This window comes from Miniopterus schreibersii, assembly GCF_964146895.1.
Source record: "Miniopterus schreibersii genome assembly, chromosome: 1".
NCBI lineage: Eukaryota > Metazoa > Chordata > Mammalia > Chiroptera > Miniopteridae > Miniopterus > Miniopterus schreibersii.
The window spans coordinates 149,409,746-149,421,839 of NC_138101.1; the positions used below are offsets into that span (position 1 = coordinate 149,409,746).

Genomic DNA, 12,094 nt, shown 5'->3' on the forward strand with positions numbered 1-12,094 from the left:
TTAGTGCTTGGGATGAAATGAATTTCAGGGTTTATTAAAAGCATTATTATATTTTCTGTTAAAATATGCAGAATGTAATCATCTTATTATCCTTACTTGCCAGCAGCTCCCGCTCCCTGCTGCCCCTCACCTCCCCCCTGCCCCTCAGGGCATTTCCATCAGTTTTGACAAAGGGAGGAATGTCAGAAGGCTGTCCTCCACACTGCAGCTTCCCCAACAGCATCTGGTGCCTCCCTGGAGTTCTGCTTTTACTTGTGAACCATTGTTGTGTATTATTGTTTTCTTGAAGGAAGTTGGGGAGAAAGACAACTTTGAAAACCGATTCTCCTACTGTCATTGTCAATCCAGGAAAAATCCTTTATTATTATTACTTTTTATTTTATTTTAATTATTTTTTTTCTGTTCTGTTTGTTTTTTACATTCTATTGTTGATAGATATGTATTTGTTACCATTTTGTTGTTCCTATTTTTCATCTTATTTTCTTCTTCCTCTTCTTCCTCCCCCTCTTCTCCTCCTTCCTCCGCCCCCTTTTTCTCCTCCTCTTTCTTCCTCTTGAAAATCCTTTAACATTTCATGTAATACTGGTCTGGTGGTGATGAACTCCTTTAGCTTTTCCTTGTCTGTGAAGCTCTTTATCTGACCTTCAATTCTAAATGAAAGCTTTGCTGGGTAGAGCAATCTTGCTTGTAGCTTCTTGCTTTTCATCACTTTGAATATTTCTTGCCACTCCCTTCTGGCCTGCAAGGTTTTTGTAGAGAAATCAGCTGACAGTCTTATGGGAGCTCCCATGTAGGTAACTAACTGCTTTTCTCTTGCTGCTTTTAAGATTCTCTCTTTGTCTTTAACCTTTTGCATTTTAATCATGATGTGTCTTGGCGTGGGCCTCGGGGTTCATCTTGTTTGGGACTCTCTGTGATTCCTGGACTTGTGAGTCTATTTCTTTCACCAGGTTAGGAAAGTGTTCTGTCATTATTTTTTCAAATAGGGTTTCAATTTCTTGCTCTTTCTTTTCCTTCCAGTATCCCCATGATGCGAATGTTGGTATGCTTGACATTGTCCCAGAGGCTCCTTACACTATCATTTTTTGGATTTTTTTTTTTTCTTTTTGCTGTTCTGATTGGATGATTTTTTCTTCCATATAAAGGGTGTCCCAAAAAAATGTATACTAACTTTGAATAATTATTAATTCCAATGGGTTAAATCTGAAAAGAAAGAAACATCAGTTGAGCAATTGCCTGTGAAGTGTGCATACATTTTTTTGGGGTATCTTATATTTTAAATCACTGTTTTGATTCTTGGCATTATCTACTCTACTGATGATTCCCTCTAAATTATTCTTCATTTCCTTTAGTATAGCCTTCATTTCTGACTTTTTTTTTATGGTTTCAATCCCCTTTTTTATGCTGTTGAACTTCTCTCTAAGTTCATTGAGCTTCCTTAAAACCAGTGTTTTGAACTCTGCTAGATTGCTTGTCTCCATTTTGTTTAGTTTTTTCTCTCTGGAGTTTTGTTCTGTTATTTCATCTGGGACATGCTTCTTTGTCTGCTCATTTTGGAAGCCTTCCTGTGTTTGTTTCTATGTATTAGGTAGAATTGCTACATCTCCTGGGCTTGGTAGAGTGGCCTAATGTAGTATATGTCCTGTATGGTACAGCCTCCCTGTTCACCCTAGCTGGGCACTCCAGGTGTACCACCTCCCCCACATGTGGGCTGTGTACACCCTCCTGTTGCAGTTGAACCTTGATTGATGTTGCATGTCAATGGGAGGGATTTACCCCAAGGCCAATTGACTACAAGGACTGCAACCACTGTGGAAGATCAGTTGTGCAGGGGCCCACTACACCAAACTTCAGCGGGTCTGTGGTGCCCACTAAGTTGCTTGTGGATGTGGTTGGGTGGTGCTTCAATGTGGTCTGAAGCTGTCCACCAGGTGAGCTGGCTCTGGAGACTCTCAGGAGGTTCAGCCCAAGGTGAGCCACTGCTTGTGTTCTGCCTGGGGCCACCCAGTAGGAGTTACAAAGTGCTCTGCAGATGGCTGTTACTCGTGCTGAGCTTGGAGGTGCCCAGAATGGGCCAAGCTGTGAACCAAGGCCAGCTGCCACTAGTGCTGGGCCTGAGGCCACTTAGCAAGAGGTATGGGGTACACTGAGGCCAGATGCTGCTTATTTGAGAGATTTTAGGAAAGTCTGAAGCATGAGGCAAGACAGGCCATTTGTATAGAAAAGCCACTGGAAACAGCTTGGGTCGGCCCACAAGTTGGCGGGGCAGTTTCTCAGGAAATCACCATGGTGGGGCAAATAGTGTGAGCCAGGTTGAAAAGACTAAAATATGGTGCCTGCCTGCTGGCTCTGTAGGGGAAGGGCTCAGAAAAGGAACGATGGCCTCTGCCAGCGCTTCTGTCTGGGAGAAAGCTGCCCTTCCAGCTCTGTCCCTGATTCCAAACAATTCAGCTCCCCCCAGTATGTCTCTGGTACATTTCAAGCTGCTGCCCCAGCGCTGGAGCTGAGTCTGAGTAAGTCTGTGTGCAGGCCCTTTAAGAGGAACTGCCTGGGACTTGAGCAGCCTTTGTTTCACTCAGGCACAATCCCCACTGGTTTTTCAGCCAGAAGTTGTGGAGACTTCTCTACTTGGTACTGGAACCCTACACTGGGGGGTCTGGTGTGGGGCTGCAACCTCTCCATCCTTAGGGGGAACCTCCACAGCTGAGCTATCCCTCCCAATTTTTATCTGCCACATGTGGGTACGGGACCAGTCTGTTCTGTGTCTCCTCCTTTCTTACCAGTCTCATTGTGACTTCTTTTTTATATCCTTAATTGTAGGACTTCTGTTCAGCTAGATTTCAGGTGGTTCTGAATGATGGTTGTTCTGTAGCTTAGTTGTTTTTTTGATGTGGTTGTGGGAGGATGTGAGAGCCACTTTTACCTAGTTGCCATCTTGCTTGGAAGACTATTTTATTATTTTGAAGTACACATTAATGTAGAAAGAAAAGGCTTGTTACCTGTAGTAATATGTAAAATAATATTTGCTTAAAAATATGATTATGCAGTTGAATTTCCTTCCATTCATTTTGTGTTTCTCAGTTGATCATTGCCATAGGAACAATCAGATACAAAGACCTGGTATGGGGAAATATAAATGAGCTACCTTAGCCCACCTTTCTTGAATTGCTATTTTGTAGTTAAATCTTATGTTAACAACCTTGAGTTTAAGTGGTAATTTGAAGACATTATGGTATATAATAGAAAAAATTCTTCCTAGTGTTTCAAGGAAGAATTAGAATGAAAAGAATAGTTTGCTTCCTATATTTGCTAACTACATATAAAGTTGTACAGATAAAGTATTCTTTTTCTAGGTTCTTCTTCTTTATCCCAGCTTTGTGTAGCATATTCAACACAACTTATTAGTGCCAGTATAGTTTGTTAGGCATTTGGTTAGACCACAAAAAAAAAAAATAAATAAAGCAAAGCCCTTATCTGTGGTGAGCTCATTCTCTAGTAAGGAAGAGAGTGGGACTCACATAATGTTAATATAAGGGAGAGTGTGCTAAAGACTTCATTCCTATATATATATATATATAAAAAAAATTTTTTTTTCAGGGAGAAGTATTTTTTAAAATATATTTTTATTGATTTCAGAATGAGGAAGGGAGAGGGGGAGAGAGAGAGATGGAAACATCAATGGTGAGAGAGAGCCATTGGTCAGCTGCCTCCTGCATGCCCCCTGCTGGGGTTTGAGCCCGAAACCTGGGCATGTGCCCTGACTGGGAATCAAACCGGGATCTCCTGGATCATAGGTTGATGCTCAACTGCTGAGCCATGCTGGCCGGGCAATTCATTCATATTTTAAAAGTTAATACAAGAGAACAACAGAGAAGGGAGATGTTGTTTTTCTTGATGCTTCACATAACAAATATTTGAAGATGTTCATTATGAATTAGAAAGTAGAAAAAAACTTACAGAGGTTTAAAGAAGTCTAAAAATTCTTAGAAAATAATAACTAATATACTTCTGCTAGCAGAAGTACCTGGCTCAGATGTCTGGGAGAAAAAGAAAATTGAACCACTTTCTGCCCATAGTATTTTTATTTTCCTTTAACACTGAGCTTGTGGTCAAGTTCATCTTGTGTGTCAACTTGTGTTTCTCTTGTGCTGTATGTTTTCACTGATAAAAAATGCTTTCTCTCTTTTCTAGGAGAACATATAGATTACTGTGGATATTCGGTCCTTCCCATGGCTGTAGAACAGGATATGTTAATAGCCGTGGAACCTGTGAAAACACACACTCTCCAACTGGCCAATACAAATTCCTTGTACCCGTGAGTATTTAGGATTGCTACCATGTGTGTGTGTGTTTGTATTTGTACCCAAATGCACTCTTTAGGAGATATTAAATTTATAATAAATTATTTGCAAAAGATTCTAAGGCTACCATTTAATATTTGTTTATTTTGTTCATTTGCTCATTCATTTAAGAAATATTTACTGAAGATTTACCACATGCCTGACATTATTTTAGATACTGGGCAATACAAAGATGAAAATAACTCTGTCCTTGCCCAGAAGGTGTCATCTCCAGCAGAGTCAGAGCTGGTGCCTTTCCTGTGTACTAGGGCACCCTCTGACTCTCTTGCTGTACCATGCCGTATTGCCATTACCTGCTTCCCTGCCGGTGTCCCCCAGTGGATAAGCTCTGTGGCTTCAGGTACTGTTTGTTGCCTCTCTTCAGTGCTGTAGCCTCAGTGTCAGACATAGAGTGGTACATAACAGATGTAAGTTTCTAGTACATGAATGCTTTATTAAGTTAAAGATATACTTTTTAATTTCTTTAATTTTTAAAAAATTTGTTTTTATTGACTTTTAGAGAGAGAGGAAGGGAGAGGGAGAAGGGAGAGAGAAATAGAAACATCGATGAGAGAGAAACATCGATGGGCTGCCTCCTGCACACCCCCTACTAGGGATCACACCCACAACCCAGGCATGTACCCGGACCAGGAATCGAGCCAGTGACCTCTAGGTTCATGGGTCAGTGCTTAACCACTGAGATGAGCAAGGATATATTTTGTTGTTGTTTTTAATTCTTAGTTTGCTAAGATTAGAAGAATAATTAATGGGTACTAAATTTTATTAAATGTCTACTCAATATTGAAGATCAGTTTAAAAAAATATCAATTATACTGATAAATTTTTAATATTTGAACTGTCTTTTCATTCCTGGGATAAGACCTATTTGGTAATAATATATTATGATGGATTTGACTTAATAATTGCAAAAAAAGATTTTGGCATATGATTGGCATATTATATTTTTGGCTTATTGTTCATTTGTTAAGGCATTATACCAGGCTGGCAAGATATAGAAATTCCTTACTTTTGCCCGGCTGGGTGTGGCTCAGCGGTTGAGCGTCGACCTAGAATCCAGGTGATTGGGGTTCGATTCCCGGTCAGGGCACATGCCCGGTTGCGGGCTCGATCAGTCACCCTCTCATCATTGATGTTTCTAGCTCTCTCTCTCCCTCTCCTTTCCTCTCTTTGAAATCAATAAAGATATATTAAAAAAAAAAAGAAATTCCTTACTTTTATATGAAACTTATTGTATAAGATCTTTTCACTTTCTAATTATTTTGCATAATTGAGAATAATCTTATATATATTTTTGACCCTTTAAAGAAAACCTTACATTATCTCAAATACAATTTTTTGTCATTGTTTGCAAACGTTTAAAACTGGGTGCTGCCCTGGCTGGTGTGGCTCAGTTGGGTGTCATCTCATACACCGAAAGGTCACCAGTTTGACCCCTGGTCAGGGCACATGTGCAGGCTGCAGGCTCAATTCCTGGTGGAGGGTGTGCAGGAGGCAGCTGATCAGTGTTCTGCTCTCACATTGGTGTTTCTCTCTCTCTCTTCCTTTGTCTCTAAAAATCAATAAAAAAATTTTTAAACCCCAAAAACAAAAAACTGGGTGCATAATAGTTTGTCACATTGATTTACTCAAATTCACTTAACAATTTCCATCATAATATGTGGTTTCAATTTTATTTTATTTTTTTCACCAAAGCAGAGCCGGAGACAGACTTGGATGAAGGTGGAGTATTTGGGAAATGATCCCAGGAGTGGTAGTGAAGGAGCATGGAGAATGAGTTAGGGAAGCAGAGGTGAATTGTCAAGGCAGGTAGTCTCTGCTGGAGATAAGGGGCTTTATTCCACCAGGACCCTTGGGAGTATGCAGCACGCCTCCCAGAATTCTTCACATGTTGTGTGGAATTCATTGCATGGAGATACTGTAATTTTTTTTTATCTCTTCACCATTGCTGGGCATTTGGATCATTTCCAGTTTTTGGCTGAGAATATTTGTGTTCAAATCTTTGTGTGGACATGTTTCATTTTTCTTGGGTAAATACCTAGGAGTGGACTGTCTGGTTTACCTTTTCAAAGAATTTGCCTAACTACTTCCTAAAGGGGTTGTAACATTTACATTCCCATCATCAGTTCATGAGAGTTCCAGCTGATCCACATCTTTGCTAACATGTCATTTAAAATTTTAGCCACTCTCATAAATGTATAGTAGTAGTGCATTGTGGTTTTTAATTTCTCTAACGATGTTGAACATCTTTTCATATATTTATTTGTCATCTGTGTATCTTCTTTGTTAAAGGTCTGTCCAAATCACTTGGCCATTTAAAAAAATATATTTTTATTGATTTCAGAGAGGAAGGGAGAGGGAGAGAGAGATAGAAACATCAATGATGAGTCATTGATTGGCTGCCTCCTGCATGCCCCTTGCTGGGAATCAAGCCCAAAACCCGGGCATGTGCCCTGACCAGGAATTGAACTGTGATCTCCTGGATCATAGGTTGATGTTCAGCTGCTGAGCCATGATCGACAGGCCATTTGCCTATTTTTAAGTAGGCATTTCATTTTCTATAATTGACTTGTAAGAGTTTCTTAATATATTTTAGATACAAGTCCTTTGTTAGATGTATGTTTTGCAAAATATTTCATCCAATTTGTTTTGCTTTTTTTTTTTTACTGTGTTATTTGAAGATGAATAATTTTAAAATTTTGATGAAGTCCTACTTACTGATTTTTTCTTTCTTTCACTGTTTGTAGTTTTTGACTGTATTTAAGAAACCTTTGCCAAACCCAAGGCCACTACATTTTTTCCCAGAGTTTTCTTCTAGAAGTTTTATAATTTTAGTCCTTACATTTAGGTCTGTGATTCATTTTGAGTTAATTTTTGCATGTGGCATGAGATAAGGCTGAGGTTTATGTGTCTGCACATGGCTATCCAATAGCTTCCACCATTTATTGGAAAGATTATTTTTTCCTATTGAATTATCTTGACACCTTTGTTGAAAAGCAATTGGTAATATATGTATGGACCTATTTCTGGACTCTATTCTGTTCCATTGATGTATTTGCCTATCTTTATGTCAATAGCACACTATCTGAAAACTGTAGCTTTATAAGAAGTCCTGAACTCAGATAGTGTAAATCCTCTAATATTGTTTGTCTTTTAAAATTTGTTTTTGGCTATACTAGATCTTTTGCATTTGTCATTAATTTAATTAAATTAATTTTTTGTTAATCCTCATCTGAGGATATTTCTTCCATTGATTTTTTTAAGAGATAGTGGAAGAGAGGTAGGAAGGGAGAAGAGGGGGAGAGAGAGAGAGAGAAAGAGAAACATCAATGTGAGAGACACATTGATTGGTTGCCTCCCCCATGGGCCTTGACCATGGCCAGGGATTGAACCTGCAACCCAGGTATGTGCCCTTGATGGGGAATTGAACCCACAACACTTTGGTGTGTGGGCTGATGCTCTAACCACTGAGAAACACTGTCCAGAGCTTCTCATTAATTTTAGAATCAGCTATTCACTTTCTATGAAAAAGCATGCTGGGATTTTTATTGGTGTTGTACTGAATATATAGATCAATTTTGGAAGAATTGACATCTTAACGGTATTTACTCTTTCAATTCATGGACACATTTATTTAGGTCTTCATTTTTCTCTCAAGTATTTTGCTGTTTTGAAGGTACATGTTTTATACATCTTTTGTTAAATTTTTCTCTAAGTATTTATTTATTTTGATCATGTTGTTCTTGTAAATGGTCTAGCCTAGTGCCTGACACAAGCAGGGTAGACACTGGGCAAATGTTTGTTGGAAGAACAGGTGAGTGAATGAATAAATGTGGAAGTGGAAAGTGAGTCATGTCTGCTCATTTTGCGGACTTTTTTCTTAGCATTCTACAACATGGGTGAAAGAATGGAGAAAGCAGATGGGAGATGTAATGCCAGGAACAAAGGGTGGGAAAATGAGTGCCTGCTTTTTTTTTTTTTTTTTTTTTTAAACATATCTTTATTGATTTCAGAGAGAGGAAGGAAGAGGGAGAGAGAGAAACATCAATGATGAGAGAGTCATTGATTGACTGCCTCCTGCATGTCCCCGACCGGAGATTGAGCCTACAACCTGGGTATGTGCCCTGACTGAGAATTGAACCTCAGTCTCCTGGATCATAGGTTCGATACTCAACTACTGAGCCATGCTGGCTGGGCTGCCTGTTTTTGAACTTTAGGAAAAAGGTAGGCAGAGAGGCAAGACAGGGATGGAAGATTATACTCTAAGCAAATGGCACCCAAAAGAAAGCAGGTGTAGCTATACTTAGGTCAAAATAGACTTCAGGCCAAAAGAGGTAACAAGAGGCAAAGATGAACATTATATAATATTAAAAAGGACATCAAGAAGACATAATATTTATTAATATACGTGCACCCAACTCAGGAGCACCAAAATACATAAAGCAACGATTAACAGACTTAAAGGGAGAAATTGATAGCACCACAATAACAGTAGGAGACTTTAGCACCCCACTTACACCATTGGATAGATCTTCCAAAGGTAAAGTCAACAAAGAGGCCATGGCCAGGTAGCTCAGTTGGTTAGAGCATTGTCCCAATGTGCCAAGGTTATGGGTTCAGTTCCTGGTCAGGGCACATACAAGAATCAACCACTGAATGCATAAATAAGTGGAACAGCAGATTGATCTCTCCCTCTCTCTGTCTCTTTCTCTGTCTCTCTTCCCTTCCTCTTTCTCTAAAATCAATCAATCAAAAAAGTCAACAAGGAAATACTGGCCTTAAATGACACAGTAGACCACATGCACTTAATAGATACATGTGCAGATCGTTCCATCCAAAAGCAACAGAACATACATTCTTCTTAAGTGCCTATGGAACATTCTCAAGGATAGACCATATGTTGGGACACAAAACAAGTCTGAATAAATTTAAAAAGATTGAAATCATACCAAGCATCTTTCCCAGAAACCAAACTCAAAGTCATGGAAGATTGTGATCTAAATGATAGAAAATGCAAAATAGATATCATGAAGACACACAGTGAGATGCCAGAAAGTTCAGAAAGGCAATTCGAGGAGCATGGGAATAAAACTGTCATTTCCTTTTTGTGATACCTTTTTAGCATGATTCTTCATGCTTGATGGGTTGTTCCTCTGCCAGTACATTTGAAGTATGGAACGCTGTTCTTATTTAGGTACAGCTTTGATTTTAACAATCCAGCAGGTTGGTAATTAGAGGCCCTTTTCCCCCAGGAGGTGGTGCTATAGCACAAGTTTTTGGTTTCTTTTACCTGAGCTGTCTATATTTGAGAGCGAGCATTTCCCACCTCCCCCTGCCTCGGCCAGAGGTGTAGCAGGTGCCCTCTTCATTGCTGCTTGTGCCACTGAGTCGCTAGTGCCTTGCTGCGCCAGTGTCACTGCAGTCGCTGATTTTGCTGTGGTCGTGGTGTCGCTTCCAGGGCCACAGGGATGGTATGTGCCCCCATTGCTTCCAGGGTCGTTTGGGTCTCCCGCAAGGCCTTGTGGTGCGGGGATGGCAGAGCCCCTGTGCCACTGTTGCCTGGTTACCTGTGGCTGTTTATGTTTCTGTGACCTGGAGGTCAGAGCCTCCAGTGCTGCCTTCACTGCGCCGCTGCTGCCGAACCCTCCAGTGATGTGGCATCACTGCAGCCAGGGGAGGGACCCAGAGGCCCAGCTGCTGATGCCACTGCCACTGCCGCCCTTCTTACCCCCGCCCTGCCGCCCCACACCGAGCCATGATGAGGGGCTGCCCTTGCTGCCTGGTCTCCGTCCCTGCTACTGTGCTCGCTACGGCTGTGGGCCCAGCAGCCGCAGGGGAACCAGGGTCAGGAGCCCCATCCCTGCTGCCCCTGAGTTCTGCCTGCCCTATGCATTCCAGCCCACCGCCTTCAGGTGTACAGGGTGTGCATCTCTCAGGCATCCTAGTATCTTTTTAAAAAAATATGTGTTTTATTGATTTCAGAGGGAGGGAGGGAGAGGGAGAGAGAGAGAAACATCAATGATGAGAGAGTCATTGATCAGCTGCCTCCTGCATGCCCTCCGGTGGGGATCGAGCCCACAACCCGGGCATGTGCCCTGACCCAGAGTCAAACGGCGATCGCCTGGATCCTAGGTCGACGCTCAACCGCTGAGCCACGCCGACGGGGCGCAGCCTAGTTTCTTGAGCAGAGGAATCTTTCTTGAGTTACTGATGTTCCACTAGTTGGAGCCTGAAGGGGAGAGACAAAGGGAGCCTCTCACTCTACCATGTGCTGACGTCGCTCTCCCAGTGTATTTTAACTTCTGTGGGTGAGGTTAAAGTGCTTGTGATCTGCAGTCAGACTGTGTGTGTCCGCTGAGTCACTGAACCCCTCTGAGCCCCCAGGAAGGACCTCTCTGCAACCCATGCTGCTGACTGTAGAAATGATGCCCCCTTGGCCTCTGTTCCAGCCATGATGCCCTGTCACATGACTGGCGTGTGATCATGACTGGTGTTCATGTTGTCTCGGCTAGATTACAAATACTTAAAAGACAAGCCCTTTCCTTTTTCCACTGTATTCTTCTGAATACCTTGCACACCTTAGTGGCCATTGAATATTTTCCTTAGGAGATGATGTATTCATGTTATTGAGTGAAGAAAATGCATGCAGGGTCCTCCTACAGTGACTGGCACATAGTCATAGGTGTTTAGTAAGTTATGTGAAGAGCACTCAGTCAATATGGGGAATGTTGCTTATTTTCTCACTTTTAAATTGATTCCTACCCCCTTTTCCATTTCACATATTTTGTCCCTTGGCTGATTTAGAAGCTATCTATTTTTCATTTTGAAATAATTTTTGACTTACAAAGAAGTCAGAAAAATAGTACAAAGAATTCCTACGCATTAACTGGTGTGTTCTCATGCATTATATCAAGGAGGCACACAATGTTCCTTTACTGGTGATGGGTAAGGTGGTATCTGCCAAATTTCTTTACCATAAAGTTACAGTGTTTTCTCCTTGCAGTAAGTTTCTGGTGGGGATATACCTGGAGTGTATGTAAATATCTTGTTTCTCATCAAATTTATACTCAGTAACTTTAGCATCTGTTGATGATTCTTTCCTGAAACAGTTATTATAGGAGTTTGCCAAAGTGTTTTTCTTTTTTTTTTAAATTTCCATCATTTTTCTACACCTATTAGTTGGCATTTTACTCCAAGGGAGAGCTTTCCCTTTTTCATTTAGCCATTTATTCATTTGTTAATTTATATCAGTATAGATTTATGGCATCTTATTCTAATCAATGAGATATGATCTATTAAAATCATTATTTGTTTTATTTATTCATTTTTTCCCCTTAAACTGTGCATATGATAAAATTTGACTAGTGGCAGTGAGTGTGTGGAAGAAGGCTTTGAGCACTTCTGTTCCAGTTAGTGGTATGCCAAGCAGCAGGGCCCAAGGATAAGGTTTACACTAATGTAACAAGGGCCATCACGAAATAAAGAATGGTGCTAAAATATATTGGCTCCTCTCTGTTTCAGGAAATAAAAAGGGTCAGTTGGAAGTAGTGTAGTTATTAGGTCACTATAACTTCTCTTAGCTGATTAGGTCACTATAATTTCTCTTAACTTTTAGGAGCTGGAGATGTTTGTTGTTTCTGGGTAGACTGAGGTGCATATGTTGAAAGTAAATGGAAGATGAAATTTCAGTATCAATGCCTGGGCACAAGATGGCAGCAGCCAGCCATTGGTTTTGC

The 12,094-nt window shown here is 40.7% G+C and overlaps 1 protein-coding gene across 8 annotated transcripts in view; it reads left to right on the forward strand.

The window, feature by feature from the left end:
• GALK2 (galactokinase 2) overlaps positions 1-12,094 on the forward strand; it is a 123,529-nt gene that overhangs the window by 20,086 nt on the left and 91,349 nt on the right. For all 8 annotated transcript variants that reach the window (XM_081139036.1, XM_081139040.1, XM_081139035.1 and 5 more), the window contains one exon: positions 4,192-4,315. In XM_081139036.1, coding sequence (XP_080995162.1) covers positions 4,192-4,315 — 124 coding nt within the window. The remainder of the gene's footprint in view (positions 1-4,191; positions 4,316-12,094) is intronic.